Source organism: Miniopterus schreibersii, assembly GCF_964146895.1.
Source record: "Miniopterus schreibersii genome assembly, chromosome: 16".
NCBI classification, from domain to species: domain Eukaryota; kingdom Metazoa; phylum Chordata; class Mammalia; order Chiroptera; family Miniopteridae; genus Miniopterus; species Miniopterus schreibersii.
In genome coordinates this window covers 23276940-23297171 of record NC_138116.1, presented here as the reverse complement: position 1 = coordinate 23297171, position 20232 = coordinate 23276940, and the positions used below count along the sequence as shown (strand labels likewise).

The 20232-nt window shown below is 44.7% G+C and overlaps 3 protein-coding genes across 3 annotated transcripts; 2 read left to right on the top strand and 1 right to left on the bottom strand.

Moving 5' to 3' along the window:
• The first annotated feature begins 755 nt into the window (after window positions 1–755).
• On the top strand, window positions 756–10833 carry BECN1 (beclin 1). The gene is made up of 12 exons (XM_081161595.1): window positions 756–914; window positions 1180–1308; window positions 2657–2724; window positions 3623–3681; window positions 4349–4439; window positions 4547–4683; window positions 4840–5034; window positions 6166–6312; window positions 7551–7700; window positions 8195–8255; window positions 9170–9312; window positions 10047–10833. The coding sequence occupies exons 2-12, from the start codon at window positions 1182–1184 to the stop codon at window positions 10213–10215; spliced, it is 1347 nt and encodes a 448-aa protein (XP_081017721.1). The 5' UTR covers window positions 756–914; window positions 1180–1181; the 3' UTR covers window positions 10216–10833.
• Window positions 10834–11432: 599 nt separating this feature from the next.
• CNTD1 (cyclin N-terminal domain containing 1) lies at window positions 11433–18674 on the bottom strand (the record flags this gene model as incomplete). Its single annotated transcript, XM_081161596.1, has 7 exons — window positions 18494–18674; window positions 15255–15330; window positions 14831–14999; window positions 13690–13852; window positions 12861–13005; window positions 12138–12234; window positions 11433–11603 (listed from the first exon to the last, which is right to left on the bottom strand). Exons 1-7 carry the CDS (start codon window positions 18660–18662, stop codon window positions 11433–11435), a joined length of 990 nt encoding a protein of 329 aa, XP_081017722.1. The 5' UTR covers window positions 18663–18674.
• A 349-nt stretch (window positions 18675–19023) lies between these two features.
• On the top strand, window positions 19024–19958 carry COA3 (cytochrome c oxidase assembly factor 3). Its single transcript, XM_081115767.1, has 2 exons — window positions 19024–19262; window positions 19588–19958. The coding sequence occupies exons 1-2, from the start codon at window positions 19049–19051 to the stop codon at window positions 19692–19694; spliced, it is 321 nt and encodes a 106-aa protein (XP_080971893.1). The 5' UTR covers window positions 19024–19048; the 3' UTR covers window positions 19695–19958.
• The last annotated feature ends 274 nt before the right edge of the window (window positions 19959–20232 follow it).

Genomic DNA, 20232 nt, shown 5'->3' with positions numbered 1-20232 from the left:
CCATTCCAAGATTTATTAAAGATACTCACTTATGCTGTCATCTAGTACTTTTAATCATTGTATTTTGGTGCTTTAATTTTTGAATAACTTGGAACTTTTTCTGGTGTAAGCAACCAAGTAGAAGATTCGGCTCACCACTGCCTATCTACATGGCTCTTTGGCCCCACTCATCACTTATTAAGTAGATCATTTCCCCACTGATTTGAAATACCAGCTTTATTACATACCAGATCTCCCCGTATACTTGGTTTATTTTTTGACTCTTTTCTGTTTCTTTCATCTCTCCATTCCGGCACCAAGACAAAAATGTTTTAGCTTTATACTTTATAATATCTTTATACATTTCAGTATCTGAAGTGCTCAATTTTCCCTAATTAATAATTGAAATTTTATACTATAAAATAAAGTTTACCTCCCCTCCAAGTGTGTCTACCACCCTCTCAGGGGCGTTTGAAAGAAAGCCCAGCTCTCTCAAGGAGAAACTTTTAAAACTTATTAAAAATAAATAAAAAGTAAAAATAAAACATACTGCAGAAAGAACTAAAGTGGCTCCTCTCCTAAGTGACAAACCTTCAGAACAGTCACTGCATCTGGGAATGGCGGAGCCTCCCCTCCCCTTCCCCTTCCCCGGGCAGCCTTCGCCCACCCGCGGCCGCCGGCCGCATTCCCCAGCTCAGCCTCTAGGGGTCGCAGCCCGCCCCAGAGCGAGCGGACCCGGCCGGCCTGCCGGCTGCTCCCACAGCTGCGGCCGTCGTGGCGTCACGTCCGGTCAGGGCGGAAGTCCTCCCCTGGCCCACCGGGAAGTAGCTGAAGGCTGGGCGATGGCAGTTCTGGGGGCCTCGCTCTCTGGCAGACCCGACACCGTAGTTCCCCCGCGGTAGACCGGACCAGGGTGGCGGGCTCCCGGCCCCGAGGTAAAGAGCGTCGAGGGCTAAACAGCGACCTTAGAAAGGAGCCTGGGGACCCCTCGGCCCCTATTGCCGCCGCTCCCTTACTGGGCTGTAAACTGCCTTTGCCGGGGCTGCCCCGGAAGCAGGTCCACTTGGTATCTTACGGTTCCCAGGGGGACCGGCGCGGGCGCGATTTTCCCCCTTCACCACACCAGCAAAGCTGGTGGTAGCCCCAGACCGGGGGTTCAAGGGCGCCTTTCTTCCTAATATCGCCTCTCCATCGCTGCAGGGATGGAGGGATCTAAGACATCCAGCAGCACCATGCAGGTGAGCTTCGTGTGCCAGCGCTGCAGCCAGCCCCTAAAACTGGACACGAGCTTCAAGATCCTGGACCGTGTCACCATCCAGGAGCTCACAGGTCAGCGAGACCCTTGCAAAGAGGGTGGTCAAAATCGTTGGAAATGGGCAGCTTTGGAGATGTAGATCTTAAGGTGCCTCTCCGTGTAGTCTGCCACAGACTCCCGTGTAAACCTAGGAAAGTCACTTAATCTCTCTGGCTCCCTGTTTTCTCATCCGAAACATAAAAGAGTTCTGACACACTGTCCGAAGAGAGTTTTCAATAGCAAGAACAGGTCCTTAGTTTTTTTACTCCTGCTGTTTCAGAGTAAAGGAATATGTATCTATAATAATAAAGGGCATATTTTAAGGACTTACCATACCAAATGCATTAACATGCATTACTCTGTTTAGTCCCTGCAACAACCCCCAGGGATCATTTTACAAGTGAGGAATTGAGGCTCAGAAAGCTTAAGGGACTTATGCAGTGGTCAACAGCTAGTAAATGGAGGAAAAGAGTCTCATAATCCCAAAAAGTGAGATGTAAAAAAGAAAACTGAATAGGCAGTTAAAATAAGCTCAAGAATCTGGAGTCAGCCTGCTTGGATTTAAATCCTGGCTATCATTTACTAGCTTAATGATTTTTTGCAAGTTACACCACCTCTAGGTCCTGGTTTCTTTATCTGTAAACATAAAATGACCTTAAGGTAGTTTTAAGAATCAAATATGACAAAGAACAATTTAGGAATATGCTGGACAAATAATACTCAGTAAATGTTAGCTGTTGTTACCACCTGATTTCTTTTTTTGAGGAGAATTAACCCTAATATATTTTAAACTTTTTATTATGGAAAATTTCAAACATACAGCCAAGAGGATAGCACAGTGAACTCTCTCATATCCATCACCTAGCTTCAACAACTAGCTACACTCTCTCATTCTTGTGTTCTCTATACCTTTACTTACCTCCCATCCCCACTCAATTATTTTGTTTTTTCACTTTTGTTATAGAAAACTTCAAAGTATATAATGAACCTCATGTACCCATCACCTAGCTTCAACAATTATTAATGCATATTTAATAATGTTTCATTTATAGCCCCATCTGTTCCCCTCCCACCCCAAATTATTTTGAAGTGAATCCCAAACATAAATACCATAAATATTTTGGTAACTATTTTTGAAAGATAGGTGTCTTTAAAAACATAACCATGATCTCATTATACTGGAAAAATTTAACAATTCCTTAATCTCATTTAATGGGAGTAAGGGGAAGAATACAAGAGATTCTTCTTTGTGTAAATGGTACTTTAAGAAAAAAGTGAAGGTAGGGGTAGTGATGAGGATATTTCCAATTCTTTTTCCATACTTTCATACCCACTCCTGCTTTGATAAGATTCTTTCTGACTCAATATTTTCCTTTCCCTTAGCTCCATTACTTGCCACAGCCCAGGTGAAATCAGGAGAGACCCAAGAGGAAGAGGCTAACTCAGGAGAGGTAGGAAACACTGGAATGAAAATTGGATTCCTGCAGGGTACTTGGTGCTTCTAGAGCCCACAAACTTTTGGCATCTTTGGTTAACAAGAGGTTCTGCCTGATCAGGCCACTGTGGATCATTGGAAGTATAAAAGTGCACCTGAGGTCACAGAGTTACTGAAAGAGTCATCCATTCAAAAATGTGGAGAGAGGTCTTCTTCATTTGAGGCAAAATTATAAGCCATTATAGGTGACAGATGGGATGACCTATGTATCCAGGTCATCTCAGGGCATTCCTGGTTTACATCTGTTGTCCTAGCTAATTATTAATATCCAGTCTTCTCCATTCTCAAAAGTGTCTTGGTTTAGGCAACAAATTATATGATTACCCTAGCCAGAAGAGATTGTCATTGTTAGAGAACATGTCATTTTTAAGCTGTGGTAACTTCGTTGATCATTTTCATTGCCAAAGACAGATGTCATAAGTTTTTGATCACATATAAATTATATCAAAGTATTGAAAACATATAAATTACCTGCTTTTTACTATGCCATGGCAAACTTAATTGTAGTCTGATCTGGCTTTTTCCTTGTGCCATGATATTTCGGGCATCTCACCCTTACCCCTAACTAGTTAGTGTTGAGAAGATGCACATTTAATTATAATTGAGTATAACATAGTTAGGGAATGCTGTTCCCCACAAAATAAAAAACAACAAATGGGATTTGGGGTGTGTCTGCACCAGGGGTCCTTTCTTAGTATCTAAGGATTGGCTAGGTAATACCCATTTAAGTCTCTGGTTTATCAAGTCTTGTGGTTATCAATCAAGGGTAAAGCCAAATAGTTCTGAGGCTGTTTGGGAAGTAGACTCCACCTCTAAACTGCCAGAATTCTAATGCCCTCTTATTTCCTTCCCAGGAGCCATTTATTGAAACCCGCCAGGATGGTGTCTCTCGCAGATTCATCCCCCCAGCCAGGTGCCTACTACTCCTCAGCCCCCTGCTCCTTGCCAAAGACTAGTAGAATTTTAATCGAACCCAGAATTGAGACCAGAGTCAGGTGATAGGAGATGAATCATCACCTGCCCTTTTGGCTCCTCCAGAAAAGATGCATTCCCTTATACCTGGCCCATCACCTTCCAGTACTAATTGAGTTTTTCCTGTAGCCATTCACACATGGGAAGAGACAGTAATAGCTCTCATGATAAAGAATTGAGAAAAGTCAAGGAGCGATTGACTAATAAAAGAGATGGGCTCTTGAAAAGTTTAAGAGTAGCAAATGTTAAATGTTCTCATTCTTAGCTATTGATGCATGTGAAGGTGGCTGGTGAGGGGTGTAATATTCAAAAATGGCCTTTCCAGATTCTCCTCCCTTTTCTATTATAGACACACATATCAGTTTTTGATGCCCCTTCTCCCTTCTTAGTACATCCAAGCCAACCTTCGTGCTGAGTGCCCCTGTGGAAGACCAGCATGGCCTTCCCTTGGGAGAGAGGTACCCTTGGGAGGTCAGTCGGGCTAGGAGTGGGTATGCACCTTGAGGCCCCTCAGCTGGTGCTTGAGAGTCTCTGCCACTGGCACCACAGTAGGTGGAGGAGGCCTCTCTGCTCCCTCATGTGGCCCATGGGCGGGGGGCTGTCTGCAGGATGATGTCTACAGAAAGTGCCAACAGCTTCACTCTGATCGGGGAGGCATCCGATGGTGGAACCATGGAGAACCTCAGCCGAAGACTGAAGGCAAGTCGGCCTCATTCCAGCATCAAGTAGAGGGCATGGTTGGTAGACGGGGGTGTCTGGACAGATAGCATGGGGCAGGCCCTACCCTGACTCTCCCACACTTCCAGGTCACTGGGGACCTTTTTGACATCATGTCAGGCCAGACAGATGTGGATCACCCACTGTGTGAGGAATGCACAGATACTCTTTTAGACCAGCTGGACACTCAGCTCAACGTCACTGAAAATGAGTGTCAAAACTACAAGTGAGTGCCTCCAGACCCAGGGCCCAGAAACTGGCATCTGTGTTTTAGAACTGTCACTGCTCTGAGACTGCCTGATCCTTACCCAGGAGCTGTGTTCCACTCAGGTAAACAGAATAACAGGTTCCTTTTGGTAAGCATACTCTGTGTCCTTGGCAGACGCTGTTTGGAGATCTTAGAGCAAATGAATGAGGATGACAGTGAACAGCTACAGATGGAACTAAAGGAGCTGGCATTAGAAGAGGAGAGGCTGATTCAGGAGCTGGAAGATGTGGAAAAGAATCGTAAGATAGTGGCAGAAAATCTCGAGAAGGTCCAGGCTGAGGCTGAGAGACTGGATCAGGAGGAGGCTCAGTGAGTGGTCACCCTGTTCTATTTTCCTGCCCTCTGAGCTCCAGGAGGGGAAATGGCTTTCAGCTGAATGTGTCTGATTAGTTTGTAAGCTGCAGTCAGCTGTCATTCTGTAGCATGTCTGCTCTGGATCCTGCATACTGTTCCCAGGCCCTGTTTCTAGAGGTTTGTTTGAGGGGTTATGTATGAAGGGTCAGCATGACTAAGTAAAAAAGCATGTTAATTAAATAGAGCGTGGAGAGCCAGGGCTGTAGTCACAGCTCTGTGCTGTAGGGAACTGGGCTCATTTGGGTAAGTCAGCCGCTGCACCCGGCATCCTGTTCTGGAAAGATGAGCATATTGGTCTACATTTGTTCTTTCTCAGCTCAAAAATTTCATTGGTGCTCTCACCCTGAGAGAACCCTCTGTCTATTGGAGGAGACACAGAGTCCACATAAACTGAAATAGGGGAAGTGAAGGACAGTACAAAGTTAATTTTTCACAGAGCAGTGTAATAAATTCCACTGGAAATGGTGTTTACTATTTAAAGGACAGTAAGTATATAGAGGTGAAGCTATAGAAGTTCAGTTGAGGCCAGTCCATGGAGAAGCCACTTTTTTGTTGTTAATCCTCACCTGAAGATATTTTTTCCATCGATTTTTAGAGGGGAGGGGAGAGTGGGAGGGAGGGCGGGGGGAGGGAGGGGGGAGAGAGAAACATTGGTGTGAGAGAGACACATCAACTGGTTGCCTCCCCCACATGCCCTGGACTGGGGCTGGGAATAGAACCCACAACCCTTCAGTGAACAGGCCTACACTCTAACCACTGAGCCACACCAGCCAGAACTGGAAAAGTCACTCCTGACTCACCTTGATTCTGGGAAAGATCAGACATCCAAGAGGCGTTTGGTCCTGGTTCAGGAGAGGCCTTTCTTCCCCACCCTTTTGCATATGGCAGCTGGAATCAGACATTCCTGTCTCTCCCGGGCAAAACACCTGGGGCAAGTTGTTCCTTTGAATGGGGTCTGTGACAGATTTAAAAAGTGCTGTAACTAGATGTAACCATAATTACTAATAAATTGTTAAGAGGGGTGGTAATAGAGAAATTTTAGCCCCCGAACTAATAGTCTTCGATGGCCACCTTGGCTGCTCGCAGGTATCAGAGGGAATACAGTGAGTTCAAGCGACAGCAGCTGGAACTGGATGATGAGCTGAAGAGCGTGGAAAACCAGATGCGTTATGCCCAGATGCAGCTAGACAAGCTGAAGAAGACCAACGTCTTTAATGCGACCTTTCACATTTGGTAATGAGGCTGGAGGGCGAGGAGCACCTGGGAAGTACTGCATAGCTGGACCTTACCTGTTGACCACAAGATAGGACTGTATATCATTTCCAGCCCATCTGGGTTTTTTTCATTCCTTGTGATGGGCTAGGCACAATCGGGATGGAATTCTAGAGCTTGGTGCCATTCACTCTTCCAAGGAAAGGGAAAGATCTGAGCCCTCCAGACACGTGAAATTCTGCTCCTGCCTGGAGCTGATTTCTTATCCCTAGGGTTATTCATGTTTTAACTTATTTGATGTTTTGTCCATTTAACTAATATCTGTTGAGCATCTCTGGTGTTGTAGACAATAGTCTAAGCACTAGGATGGCAACAGCAGACAGTATGCATTCTACCTTGTAATCTGGTGGAAGAGATGGTTAAATAACAGGCAGTTGTAATACAGTATGATAATGCTTAACCTAGGGTGCTTTGGGAACGCTAAGGGCACTTTACCCAATGTGGGGAGGCCACACGGGAAGTTTCCCTCAGAGGAGGCTCATGTTTAAACTGAGATGTGAAGTAGAAGTCTGCAGAAGAGGGGGTTTGTTCCTGTCAGAGAGAACATCATGTGCAAAGAAACAGAGGAAAGTGGGAGTGGTGAGTTCAGAGAACTGAAAGGAGCTTATTGTGACTAGAGTGTCAAGGGGAGAGTGACGGGATGTGAAACTGGAGAGTTCCCAGTTCCTAAAGTATCCTGTAGGTGTCATGAAGGGATTTGGACTTTATCCAAAAGGCAGCGGGAGCCACTGAAGCATTTGAGGCAGGAAGTGATATAATTATGTTTGCATTTGTGATAACTTTACCTGCAATCTGAGAAATGACGTGAGGGAAGAAGGCAGTATTTTTGGTAAGGTGACTTGTTAGTAGGAATTTAAATAGGAAGAGAGAGTGGTGGCATTGAGTTTGAGGAGAAGTGGACAGATCGAAGAGATTTAGGAGGTAGAATCAACAGAGTTGAGTGCTCTTTTTCAGGGATGGAGCTGAGAGAGCATTCAGGGATGATGCCCAGGTTTCTTCTTTGGCATCTGAGCAGCAGGTGGAAAGATGATGACTCACAGTTTAGACCTGTATTTAAAGTACCAAGAGCCTGAATATATGAATCTGGAGATAAGGAGGGAGATTTATGCTGGGTTTTAGGTGAGAGCAGGAAGTCTCAGAAGTTGCTAAGTTTTAAGTTCTCCCTGTATTTTTCCCTGCCCTTTTGCCTTCTTCTATAGGCATAGTGGACAATTTGGCACAATCAATAACTTCAGACTGGGTCGTTTGCCCAGTGTTCCTGTGGAATGGAATGAGATTAATGCTGCTTGGGGCCAGACAGTGTTGCTGCTCCATGCCCTGGCCAATAAAATGGGTCTGAAATTTCAGAGGTAAGATATGTAGCCCTTTCTTGGGGCGTGGGATGTCTTTGATATAATTGTATCTCCATTCTGGTACTGCTGTCCACTATGACGGGAACCCTTGCTCCCAACAGTCTGGGAGTTTTCTGTCTGTGGAGACTGTCTGCTTCTGGTTTTCCCCTCACCATAGGGCTCTTTCTGTTGATTAAGCAGTCCTCAAGCTGTGTGACCATAGTAGTGGTCCCCAACCCACCATCTATCTCCAGAACCTTAGTGTTCCTCAAGCTATTTTCAGTTTTAGTTTTTAAATCTAAACAAAAACATACATTCATCCACAAAGGTCCCCAGACAATTATCTATGTACTTTGATAAGCAAAATCTTAAACATGGAGCCTATGGGGAGGTGAGAGAGGGATGGGAATAATAAAAGAGGTAGGATGAAGTCTGAAAATCATTGGATTTTAACATCCCATAATCACTTTCGGAGGAGACTGGGTCCATCTCTGTATGCATTTTCTTTTTAGGTATCGACTTGTTCCCTATGGAAACCATTCATACCTGGAGTCTCTCACAGACAAATCTAAGGTACTCTGGGAAATTCCATTTTCACTGGAATACACAATCTTGTACCTCCTAACGAAACAGTTTACTTTTTTGTTAATCCTCACCCAAGGATATTTTTAACCTTGATTTTTACAGAGAGAGTGGAAGGGAGGGAGGGAGGGGGAGAGAGAGAAACATCTGATAGAGACACATCAGTTGGTTGCCTCCCACATGCACCCCAACAAGGGTGGAGATTGAACTGCAACCCAGGTATGACATTCCCTTGACCGGGAATCAAATCTGTGACCCTTTGGCCCAAGGGTTGGCCAAACCATTGAGCAACACTGGCCAGGACAAAACTGTTTCCTTTTTTTTTTTTTTTTTTTTTTTACTGATTTCAGAGAGAGGAAGGGAGAGGGAGAGATAGAAACATCAATGATGAGAGTCATTGATCGGCTGCTTCCTGCACGCCCCCTACTGGGGATCGAGCCTACAACCTGGGCATGTGCCCTGACCTCGCTCTCTCGCTCTCCTGGATCATAGGTCGATGCTCAGCTGCTGCGCCAGCCGGGCAAAACAATTTACTTTTGATAATGGCATTACTCAGTTCCTTCTTACTGAAATATCTCATGAAGACCCAATGTCTTGTCTAGTTCAGGATTAGCTCTTTGAGACCTGTGGAGAAAATTGTTTTTTTTACAGTCTGTTGAGCAGAGATATGGGAAGATCAGAAGAGTGTGTGTGCTCTAGGATGGGGGAAGGAATCCCTGGGAGGTGGATGTTTAATGCATTTCCAATGATAGTAAAATGGTTCTAGGTGCATTGTTATTTTCCCAGGGTTACTGTTTTCAGTGCAATACAGAAAGAACATGACTTTAGAGATTGATAGGATTGGGAACAATCTCTGATAACCGTGTTGGTGCCACATCCATAGCCAGTTCTCTTTCCTTGGGCAGGAGCTGCCGTTATACTGCTCGGGGGGGTTGCGGTTTTTCTGGGACAACAAGTTTGATCATGCAATGGTGGCTTTCCTGGACTGTGTGCAGCAGTTCAAAGAAGAGGTTGAGAAAGGCGAGACACGATTTTGTCTTCCTTACAGGTCAGTATCCCCCAGGGCTGAGTGAACCTAGAGGAGGACCAATAGAGCAGAACTGAAGGGGCAGTAGGAATAGCGGCGAAGCGTAGTATAAGTGGTGGGAAGGCAGAAAATGGCACAAAATCATGATGCTGGTGGGCAGAGCTGATCTAACACTGCAACTGGGCCGGAATATGACCAGCTGGCTCCCGGAGGGAAAGGATGTTGTCTTAGATGGTCTGGGGGGTTTTCTTGGCACAGAGCTCATGCACGCTCTCCAATTTCAGGAAGGTGGTTCCTTAAGCCCCTGGAAATATACAGGAATGCTTCCTTTGCCAAATTGTGCAGGAGCCCGGTGATGGATAGATACCTTAATTCAAGAGAGTACGGCTGAGCTGCTTCTATCACCCCAAAACAAAGCGTTTCTTTTCTTCTGCCTCCCTTCTCTCCCCATGAGTTCAGGGATGCCTAGGAAAACAGTGAGGAGTACTGTAACCCTCACTTATCCTCTGCTCCAGGCTTGTCATCTGTTTGGGTGTGTGTCCTGTCCCTGTACTCCACAATGACAATGAGGCTCTTGTGACAGCCTTCTTGATTTTTGGCTTTCAAGTAAATCCAAAATACACTACCATTTCTCGCCAAGTTCTTTAATAGATAAAATGACGTGAATAGTCCCATGATTAAGTCCCTGCCCATTTGCCTGAACTGACTTAACTTGGATCTCAGTTACTAATGAGCTCTGCTGTGTCCATCTGCAGGATGGATGTGGAAAAAGGCAAAATTGAAGACACAGGAGGCAGCGGCGGCTCCTATTCCATCAAAACCCAGTTTAATTCTGAGGAACAGTGGACAAAAGCTCTCAAGTTCATGCTGACGAATCTCAAGTGGGGTCTTGCTTGGGTGTCCTCACAGTTTTATAATAAATGACTTTCCTTAGGGGGATGTCTGCCTTAAAGGCTTTAAATTTGTTTTGTTTCAAAAAAAAGTTTTAAATTAAGTTCGGGTACTATTAAACAGCACATGTTTACAATACCAAAAAAGAAAAAAATCTACAAAAGCCACTTTATTTTAAAATATCATATGGCAAATAGTTCCCAGAGCTACACATGCCATGTATAGCTACCAGCCTTTGTTATAGTTTTGACTCTTAACCCATGCCTTCCTTTACCTTCTCCCCTTAAAACAACTAATTTAAGTTTGCTTCTGTTTTTTGTTTTTTTTAACTGAGTTGAATTGAGATCGATGTGTTTTCACTGGATTTTATCTCTCTCAACTTCCTGCACTTAACAATATTAAATAGAAACTTTTGTCTCCACTGAGACGATGAGATGTATGAGACGCACAGTTGGATAACTTGAGAAAATGACATATAAGCTTTGGTCACCATGTGATGTGATCAGAAGCTTGAAATCTAACACTTCGCACTCGGTTTGAGTACTGAATGCCTGCTCTGCTCTGTGTTAGAGATATGAAATAGTGTTTGATACTGTTTGAGACATTATGGAGAGAATTATTTGTAATAAAAGATTTGCTGCAGTCTGATAACTGCCCATGGGTTTTTCTTTAACTAAAGTAGAGTACTTTGTATTCTGGGAGAGTTGAGTTCAAGTGCAGGTATGTGGAAATTCTGTTGAAACATGTTTAGAGATGGCTTAGTGTTACCTTCGAAAAAGACTAGTGAAAATAGTCGGCTGTAGAGAAAGCCCTATTTGTGTAGATTTCAATAACAGAACAGAGATGTTAAACTAACTTTAAGGGGAAATACAGACTGCCTTCTTGCTCAGTCAAGATGACCCAGATGGTCTCAGTTTTTGAACCCTTGGTTAATACTGATCTCCATGTCTGATACTCTTAATGATATGAACAGTTAAAGAAAAGCCATAAATATCTTGTTAAACAAAAATGAACCAACTTCACTAATATTCTATCTCTCCCAACTTTTTACATTTTCATTCTGATACGACAAAAAGGACATGCTTGTCCACCTTAACTCTTCCACTGATGCAGAAAAATAAGCATAAAGTAGGAATATAAAACGGTTCAAAAGGTACTTGAAACTTTTGTACCCTGAGTATTAAAGTAAACAAAGGGAGGGATGAGTGCAGTGACAGAAGGTTGTTTCTACTTGGCAGATTCTGTCTGCCTCATGTGTTGGAGGAAGCAGCAGCCCTCAGAGCTCTGGCCACCAGGTGGGGAGGAATGGGCTGCTGTCGCCCTGGAGTGTTGGCTCCCACGCTGTGCATCAGGATTGCATAAGAGAATGCAGCGATGCTCTCCAAGGCAATGCCAGTGATGCTCTGCAAATGCCCCACAACCTTCAGAAATAGAGACAAATTTTTTATTACTAAAGCATAACATGTTTTAGTGCACAGACTAATTGCTTGGGCTGTTCTTTCAAGCCAAATACAATTTTTTTTGTTTCCCTGAATTTACAGAGAAGATAAAATCCAGATCCCAGTGTTTGCCAATAGCTAGATTACATGAGGATACCTTTGCCCTGATGGTGTTTGTGTGGAAAGTTTCTGCTAGACATTTCACTAGGCTGGAGATAAGTTTTGTGAAATGTGAGAGGGATGTTTGGGCCTTGACATTTTCTCTATTTGGGATATGTTTATTGATCATCATAAAGTGAAATGAACTTGGACCTCCATTTCTAACTTCATAAGAGGGAAACTGGAGAACACTTTTCAGTCCTAACCTACTTTTTCCTCTCCCAAATCCTGCTCATTCATTTTAATCCTGGGTCTTGGCACTTAATCTTTTATAGTCTCTGTTTTCCTTTAACTAATGGAAGAATGCTTTCTATTAAATGAATTCTGACCATGCTGGTCCTGTTCAGTGGTGCGTACCTGGCTCCAACATGCATGGTTTTGGATGAAAGCACTTGCTGCAATGATTCCTACTGCCAACAGCATGAAGTCTTCCTTCACTGAAACAAACTTTTCCCTGAGTAATTAAAACCATTATTAATTTTGGAGCTAGAATAAAATTTGATCTTCTAAATCCTAGGGTCATGGAACTTCAATTGTTTATATTGATCATCTTGGATTTTTTAGACATGGAAGGAAATGGTCAAGTAATAGTTAATTGACCCCTCTCCCAGCCTCCCCCAAGTCAACTGGGATTAAAACATGAGCCTCCTGTCTGAATGGTTTATAAGCCTTTTGTTGTTCCATCTGTCTCCCTAACAAATGTAACTGAGGCTTTTTACCATTCTGACTTTACAGTAATCAAACACTTTTGTCCAAGTTGCAACCTTGTGACTGGCTTTTTTCCCCAAGTGACTATAAAAGCAGTCCAGTAATCTCAAATTATAAACAGCTATAAAGAAAGAACTAGGAAATAATTACTTGAAGTCATTTAAATTTAAAAGTGAAAACATTTAGGGTTTTGCTGATTGGGCTCAGTCATCTGCATCCAGGCAGCATACCAGACGTTAATTTGAACCAGATAACCTATGCAGGTTATCTGTGGACTGGATGCCTTGCTAGGTAAATTCCATTCCCCAAGTTCTCATGCTACATTCTGGACTCTTTTTCTGGAAGGAGCCTACGCTAAAGGAGTTGCCTTACCCTTGCAGCTGACTGGGTGTGGAGTTCTCAATTGAAGCCCTCAGCAGGCTCTCATATACAGGTTCGTGCAGAAGATAGACTAGATCGAGGAGGGTTAGGCAGGTTGCGTGCAGCTGAGTGGCTGGGACCAAACAGCCATTGTATCCTAGATGGAGTATGGGCATGGTAAAGAGCATTATGCAGGTCTTTTCTGATCATAATCACGGTGGTTATGTAACAAAACTGTTGAGCTGCTAATGTGCTTCCTGGTTGCTTGGCTTTACTCTAAGAAACCTCTTCAGCTGGAGGTCAATTTTAAAGGACAAAGGGAAAGGTAATCTCCATATACAATTAGAGTATATTTGTCTGTTCCCCTCTTATCTCATGCCTCTCTATAAAATCAACTCTTTGATCCTGCAGTAAGAGAGTGCCCTGTGAGTTCAAACAGAAGCCAGGTGCTGAGATCTGTTTCTTTCCCTGACAAGTACCAGAGAGGGCACTTTCCTCAGCCCAGGCTTCCTGCTGTTCCTCATTGGTGGGTTCTGCCCACTACCCCAGGGTACATTCTTTTTTAAAAAATGTTTTTGTTGATTTCTGTTTATTTACTTAGAGAGAAAGGAAGGGAGAGGGAGAGACAGATAGAAACATCCATCGGCTGTCTCCTACACACCCCGTACTGGGGACTGAGCCCGCATCCTGGGCATACACCCTGACGGAATCAAACCTGACACCTCTTGGTGCATGGATGATGCTCAACCAACTGAGCCACACCAGCCGGACTCTAGGTACATTCTTACTGCCTTCTACGGAAGACTCCAACCCACAGTCTCTAGCACACTTAATAAAGTACCTAGAACCTCAAGGAGCATCTCCACATATGCCAGGGGAGTAGGCAGATTGATTTGGAAGTTCAGGGACTTCAAAACATCAAGCTCTGACTCCAGCAGTTCTTCTTTAGTGTGTAGATATCCTAGAGCCTGGAGGAAATTCAGGACTGTAATGTTGCTGATTATCTGAGCAAGGAAAAACAAAATAGTGAGGGGGAGAAAAGGGTGTCAGAGTAAAGGTCATACATCTTGGCACAGTGTACAAAGCCCATCACAATCCAGCCCCTGCCATCTTCTCCCTTGGTAATGCCCCCTTACCCTCCATGCTTGTCATATAGAGCTTGCAGTTCCCAAACCCACCAAGCTCCCCAAGCCTCCACACAAGCTGTTGTTTCCTGTGTCTGCATCTCCCCTTCCTCCCCCTTCTCCCTGCTTTTCTTAACTCTTCTCCCTCTTCCCTTAGGACCCACCCATCTTCCACACCCTCTCCTCCTTCAAGAAGTCATTTTCTCTAAATACACTTCCTTGACTCTCCAAGGCTGATAAGGTACATTCATAGCCCTCTGTATTTACACTAATCAGAACATTTTCCCACATTATTTGCATGTGTGTCTTCTCTCATTGGATAAGTTCCTTGACAGCACAGACAGTCTTTTTACTGTTGCAGCCATGGCACCTAGTGTAGCATCTGGCCATAGAAGACAACCAATATTTGTTGAATGAATGATACTTTGTTACATAGGCATTAGGTAGTGACATGGAAAAAAATGTTGTCCTTTATAAATGTAATAGTTTGCTTTTAATACTGATAGTTATGTTGGCAATTCAGACATTTTATGTAAACTGTCCTTGAGCCCAAGGGGAGAAAAGGTGACCTGTACAAATTATGGCATCTGTCCAGCAATTATACTTTGAGAACAGAACTTAAGGCTATTTAGCAATTGCCTCTGTGTGTGTGTGTGTGTGTGTGTGTGTGTGTGTGTGTGTGTGTGCACGCACGCACACGAGCACACCTGGGAGGTATGCTTAGGAAGCATAATTGCACTCTGGAATTTCCACTTGAGTAGTATCGCCTAGCCTAGGAGTAGGTTTCTCACAGTCACCTTTGGATGAGCTGGTTTCATTCTAACACTCAGGTGTCCATGAGCAACCCCAGCTCCTTACTTTGTAGTGGAAAGAAAGTTTGCTTGCCAGCTGAACACATGACACAAGACGCAGGATAAACTTGTTGAAAAGCTGCTCTTTCAGAGCCCTCCAATTCTGAGGCACTGTCTTATCCCGTAGCTGGATTGTGGCTTGCCTGCAGATATTCTCTGCCTGCTTAACCATAAACCTATAAAGGAAGGAAGGGGAGAGTAAACAATCCACCCTCACTCAAACTAAAGGGAGTTTCTGCTTCAAATTATGCTACATCTTATCCTCTCCAATAGCTATCGCTGGCTAAGAAATTTACATTTGCAATAGAGGGCACAAAACCAGGTCTCATGGTAAGGGGCAACTAGTACTGTTTTTTGTTGTTTTTTAAGATTTGGGTACATTAGCCATTCTGAGAGATACCACTACAAAGGCCTTATGCTCAGGGCTTTACCTTTCTAGGATTTCTACAGCCTGGTAGCTCACGGATTTCTCCAGACACCATTGTTCAGACAGGAGAAAAACAAACTCTGCCAAAACAGGAAAGAAGAGCCTAATTCACAAGGTGCAACCAAAACCACTCTGTGAACTCTTGGCGTTGTGTAAAAGCCATGATGGGGCCAAGGGAAGAGGGTCAGGAGGTGAGAAAGATGAGACTGAAACAACCCAAGCTCAGTTTAGTTCCCTTTGCTGCCAATAGGAAGATCAGAGGCATGAAAAGGAGGCTGACTGACTGAGTGCCAAAGTCAAGGCTTACCAAGCCCCCTCAGTGACCCTGGAGCCTTCCTGTGGGTCTCAGCTGATAAAAGGCTTAGCCAGCTACACACAAACATACCAGCTGGTCTACTTGGCCTCTACACCATGCTGGGAACCCCCAGCTTCAAGGGTGATTCTTGGATGGATAAAAACCCTAACCCCTATATTCTGTTTGCAGTGGAATGTTGACAGGAACAGAAAGGTCCCTCCTGGGGCTTCAATATTCTTTATAATACTGTTTGTTTAGTAACCACCCTCTGAAGAACCCCATTGCTTTACAAACACGATTCACCTTACAGCTGGACACCATCTCTCCACCACCAGTTTGTTGGGTAAATCTGTGGTGGCTGAGCCTCTCCCCAGGAGCAAGTTTGTTACGGTGGAGTGACTTGTTTGAAAGAAACATCATCCAAATCAGGGAACACAGCCCAATTTGGGGGGGTGAGGGAGTCACTGGGAAGGTGGGAAGGGCAAGATACCTTGGCAAGATCTGAGGCTGCCTGTTTCTCTTTGAAAGAACCGCCCCAGATAGAATTTTATTTAGTTTGCAATATCATTAGAGGGCGGAAGCAAGGATAAATGTTAGTTCTCAATAAAGAAAGCTCCAGAACTGGGAACTTTTAGCACTGATCAGCAAGAATTACAATCAAATTATCATATGTCTTCAGAGAATATCTGACTTTCTTAGAATAAAAATGATAAAAGGTAGCACAAAATAATTTAACAGTCTGCTCGACACGTTACACATAGTTATATGTACAAAACCTTATCATTACAGAGACCAAAGCTCTGCTAGCAGTGTCCAATGAAGAGAATGTTTAAGCAATTAAGCAAAATACCCTAGAATAATTGTGTGTTATTAGCTGGTCCTTTTATTTGATGGAGTTTAGGCTTTGTTTTCTTTTGTGTGTGTGTATAGTTGCTTGGTTTTGTTTGGGTTTTGGTCTGAATGATCTGGGCAATTGTTTCTATTTTCCATTTTAATTTGCCAAGAAAACTGAGCTTGGGTTAGGTGGAATGGATGAGGGTTACACCTCTCCTTTGCTGTTGGCTCCACCTCCTGCACTTAGAAACACACTCAGACCTATTAATTAAAAGACCCTCCCCTTCTATCCTCTTAAGCTAGGGCTTTATCTAATTTCTTGAAAGCCTCGTTTGCATCTGCTGCTTCCACTTCATCATTCACTTTCTAAATGTTACACACTTTGGCTTCTACTTTTCCTAACTTGCTGAAATGATTGTCTCAAAGGCCAGCAAATATGTCCAAATTGTTAAATGTCATGGCCTGTTTGCCATCTTCATTCCTGTTGTTCATATCCCTGAAGCATCTGAAACTGACTGTCATCCTTCTTGAAACTCTCCTCTTGCTTCCAAAGATCTCTTGGTTCTGTTGGTATCTCCCAAACCACTCCTCTTATTTTCTTCATGACTTTTCTTCCTACTCCAATCTCTTGAACACAAAATGTTTCCCGAGGAACTGTCCTTGACCTTCTCTTTTCTCTCTAGTAGCTCATCCTCTGCCTCTGCGGTATCATTATAGAGATAATTCCCAAACCTTTATCTCTAGTTTTGACCTCTCTTCTGGCTTTTTAAACAGCCTGCTAGAAACCTTCCTCTAAGTGTTTTACAAGCACCTGAAACTCAGTAGATTCAAAAACAAAGTGATTATCTTTCCCAAACAAAAATCACACTTCCACCCTAGTCAGTTTGGTTCAGTGGTTAGAGCATCAGCCTGCAGACTGAAGGGTACTGGGTTCAGTTTTGGGCAAGGGCATGCACCTCGGTTGCAGGCTCAATCCCTGGCCCTGGTTGCGGGGGGCGGGGGGGGGGCAACCAATCAAGGCATCTCTCTCACATCCATGTTTCTCTCTCTCTCCCTCCCACTCTCTCTGAAAAGCAATGGAAAAAATATCCTTGGGTGAGGATTAAAAAAAAAAAAAAAAAAAAATCACACTTCCTCCTGTTTTTTTTTTTGTTTGTTTTTTTAATGTATGTGTGTGTTTCCCTTAATGGCACCACTATACCCAGTCTTCTTGGCTCAACTCTTTGGCACCGTCACCTTTGCCTTCTTCGCTTCTTAAGTTCATTTATTGAGAAACCCTGTATTTTATCTCTGAAATGTTTTTAATCCACCCTCCCTTGACATTCCCTTGGCCCTAATACCTAAACTACCAGCACAGACTCTACTCCATCTTTTACATCACAGCCAAAATATTTTTTTTAAGGCAAAGGTTACAGTCATGTCACACCCATATTGAAAAACCTTCAATGCCTTCTTGTTTTCCTCCTAAGCCAAGTATAAACTCCTCTGCTTGGCATTCAAAGTTCCACATGGAATGTCTCCAAACTACCATTCTGATTTCGATTTCAACTACTTTTTCACATGCTCTGGCCAACCTGGACTACACTGTCCTCACACTTACCCTACGCGTTCCTATTTCCATAGCTTTACTCAGTTAAAAACACTGACCTCCTTTACCATCTTTACCAACCGCAATGTCGTCTTTCCTTCAAGGCCTACTTCAAATGCCACGATGCCTGGAGGACTCCTTTCTTTAATTCTTCCTACCCCCACCTCACCCCGTCACTCCTTTCAATCCCCATAAAAGCTGGTTTTATCTAGTATATCACTTATCTAACCGTACTTGTACCTAAGCATTTGCAGATTTGCCCTAATATTTTCCAAGGGTTATATACATGGCTGGAAAGCCGGGACTAGGTCTCTATTTCATCTTTCTATCCCAGGCAGCCCGATAATAAATACTCTATAGATGCGGAAATCAAGGGCAAGGTGCTGCTGTGTCTTGTTCATCACTATTTCCCCAGCCCCTGAAATACAGTAACTTTTTTGAATTAATAAACAGTCTCAACATCGGTGCCTCAGAGACAGACGCTCGGGTCTCCCCTACCCCCGGCTCCCCGGCCCCGCGTCCGCACCCACGATCCGGGTCTCCCGGAAGCTGCCCATCCAGCCGGCAGACTCCTGCACTGCTCGCTCATTCTGCTGGGCCAAGTGGAGCAGAGCGTCTTCGATCGTCTCTGTGGCAACAGCTCCAAACTGAAATTCGCTGAAAGAGGCCAATCTCGGCCTCGCGGGTCTGTTCATTTTCAGAAGCCTTTTTGGACACCCGGACGGCTCACTGAATCCATAAAGCGATCCCCTTAGCTTCTCTCCAGGGACTTCTGCCACACTCTGGATTCCTTCTTCCCTCCTGTGTGCTAGCCCTCGCTTCAAGTCTGAGGAAAACTCAATCCCCACCACAACCTCCAGCCCTCCACAGCCTTTTCCCGCCACAACGGTCGCGGACCCCTCAGCCAATCAGAAACCACGGCCGTTTCCCATCTCCCCCGCACTTCCCCTAAGGCCAACAGCCACACTCAGACGGTCCAAGAGAACGCGGAACTACAGCTCCCAGCGTCCCCTGCGGCGGCCAAGGACTGCTATTCCCAGCAAACTCCGCGCCCGCGGACGGAGTAGGGTGGAGCGGCAATATGGCGGCGCCGGGAGCTGGTGACCCTCTTGATGCTAAGAGTGGAAAGGCCCCTCTCGCGCAGCGCATCGACCCGACTCGGGAGAAACTGACTCCTGCGCAGCTGCAATTCATGCAGCAGGTGCAGCTCGCCCAGTGGCAGAAGACGCTGCCACAGCGGCGGACCCGGAACATCGTGACCGGCCTGGGCATCGGGGCTGTGGTGTTAGCTATCTGTATCCATCTGGACTGTAGACTGAGGGAGACAGCATATGGGGCATGAGAAAGGGAGTAGAGACGTGTAGGAGGGCAGTGTGGGGGTAGAAAGCCTGAGCGGTGAAAGTAAAGCTGAGCTAAGCGTTTAATGTACCTTACTCTATCATTGAGTTGCTCTTTTAATATAATTAATAATAACGGAGTTGGGGTCAGGGCTCGGAAGAACGAGGGCAGGAGATCAAATCACTGATTTGGGAGGATGAGAGATTAACAAGTGTGGTGGAAACAAGTCCAGGGAAAGGGAATGTGCATATTCCAAGTGGTTTCCCTAACCCACATCCCCAGACGGTTACACTTTCTACTCGGTGTCCCAGGAGCGTTTCCTAGATGAGCTGGAAGATGAGGCCAAAGCTGCTCGAGCCCGAGCTGCGGCAAGGGCATCAGGACACTGATCCAGATGGGCATTGCATGACCTCTAACCTGCTGGAGCCCCTTCGCATGAGGATGATGCCCCGTGACTGTAGAAGTTTAAGCCTGCTCACAGCATTGCTGGCCACCTAACTAACCTTGGGCGATGATGGAGCCCAGGCAGCCAGAGATTTATGCATTTGGCCATCAAGGAACATTGCCCACCTCACACCCACTGTGTGCAGCAGCTGACCCCTTCTTGTAGTTTGTTGTTTTTTTTAAAGGTATACAATCTTGGGTTTTCCCAAGCTTTTGGACTTTGTGGTTTATTCCCTTCACTTCCCAGGGGCTGGGAGGAAGGGGGACAAGAGGTGGGCTGTTATGGGAGTGGGTGTGGCAACTCTGTGCAGTGTTAGAGCCTATAGAAAGGATGGGGTCAGGTTGAGAATAATAAACTGAGTCATCTCTCTTGGAGTCAGGTGAGTGTGTTGGGGCTGACACTTCATGCTGGAAAGCTCCACAGGCAGTAGCTGTAGCACAATGGCATTGCCCCAGGGAGCTGTAAATGTTTAACTAGAATTA

What these genes read in the sequence shown, in the direction of transcription:
- BECN1 (XM_081161595.1), top strand. Translation starts at nt 1,182, where the DNA reads ATGGAGGGATCTAAGACATCCAGCAGCACCATGCAGGTGAGCTTCGTG. An exon ending in CACCATCCAGGAGCTCACAG is followed by an intron (nt 1,309 to 2,656) that starts GTCAGCGAGACC and finishes CCTTTCCCTTAG; the next exon opens with CTCCATTACTTGCCACAGCC. An exon ending in CGATTTTGTCTTCCTTACAG is followed by an intron (nt 9,313 to 10,046) that starts GTCAGTATCCCC and finishes GTCCATCTGCAG; the next exon opens with GATGGATGTGGAAAAAGGCA.
- COA3 (XM_081115767.1), top strand. Translation starts at nt 19,049, where the DNA reads ATGGCGGCGCCGGGAGCTGGTGACCCTCTTGATGCTAAGAGTGGAAAG. An exon ending in GGCTGTGGTGTTAGCTATCT is followed by an intron (nt 19,263 to 19,587) that starts GTATCCATCTGG and finishes CCACATCCCCAG; the next exon opens with ACGGTTACACTTTCTACTCG.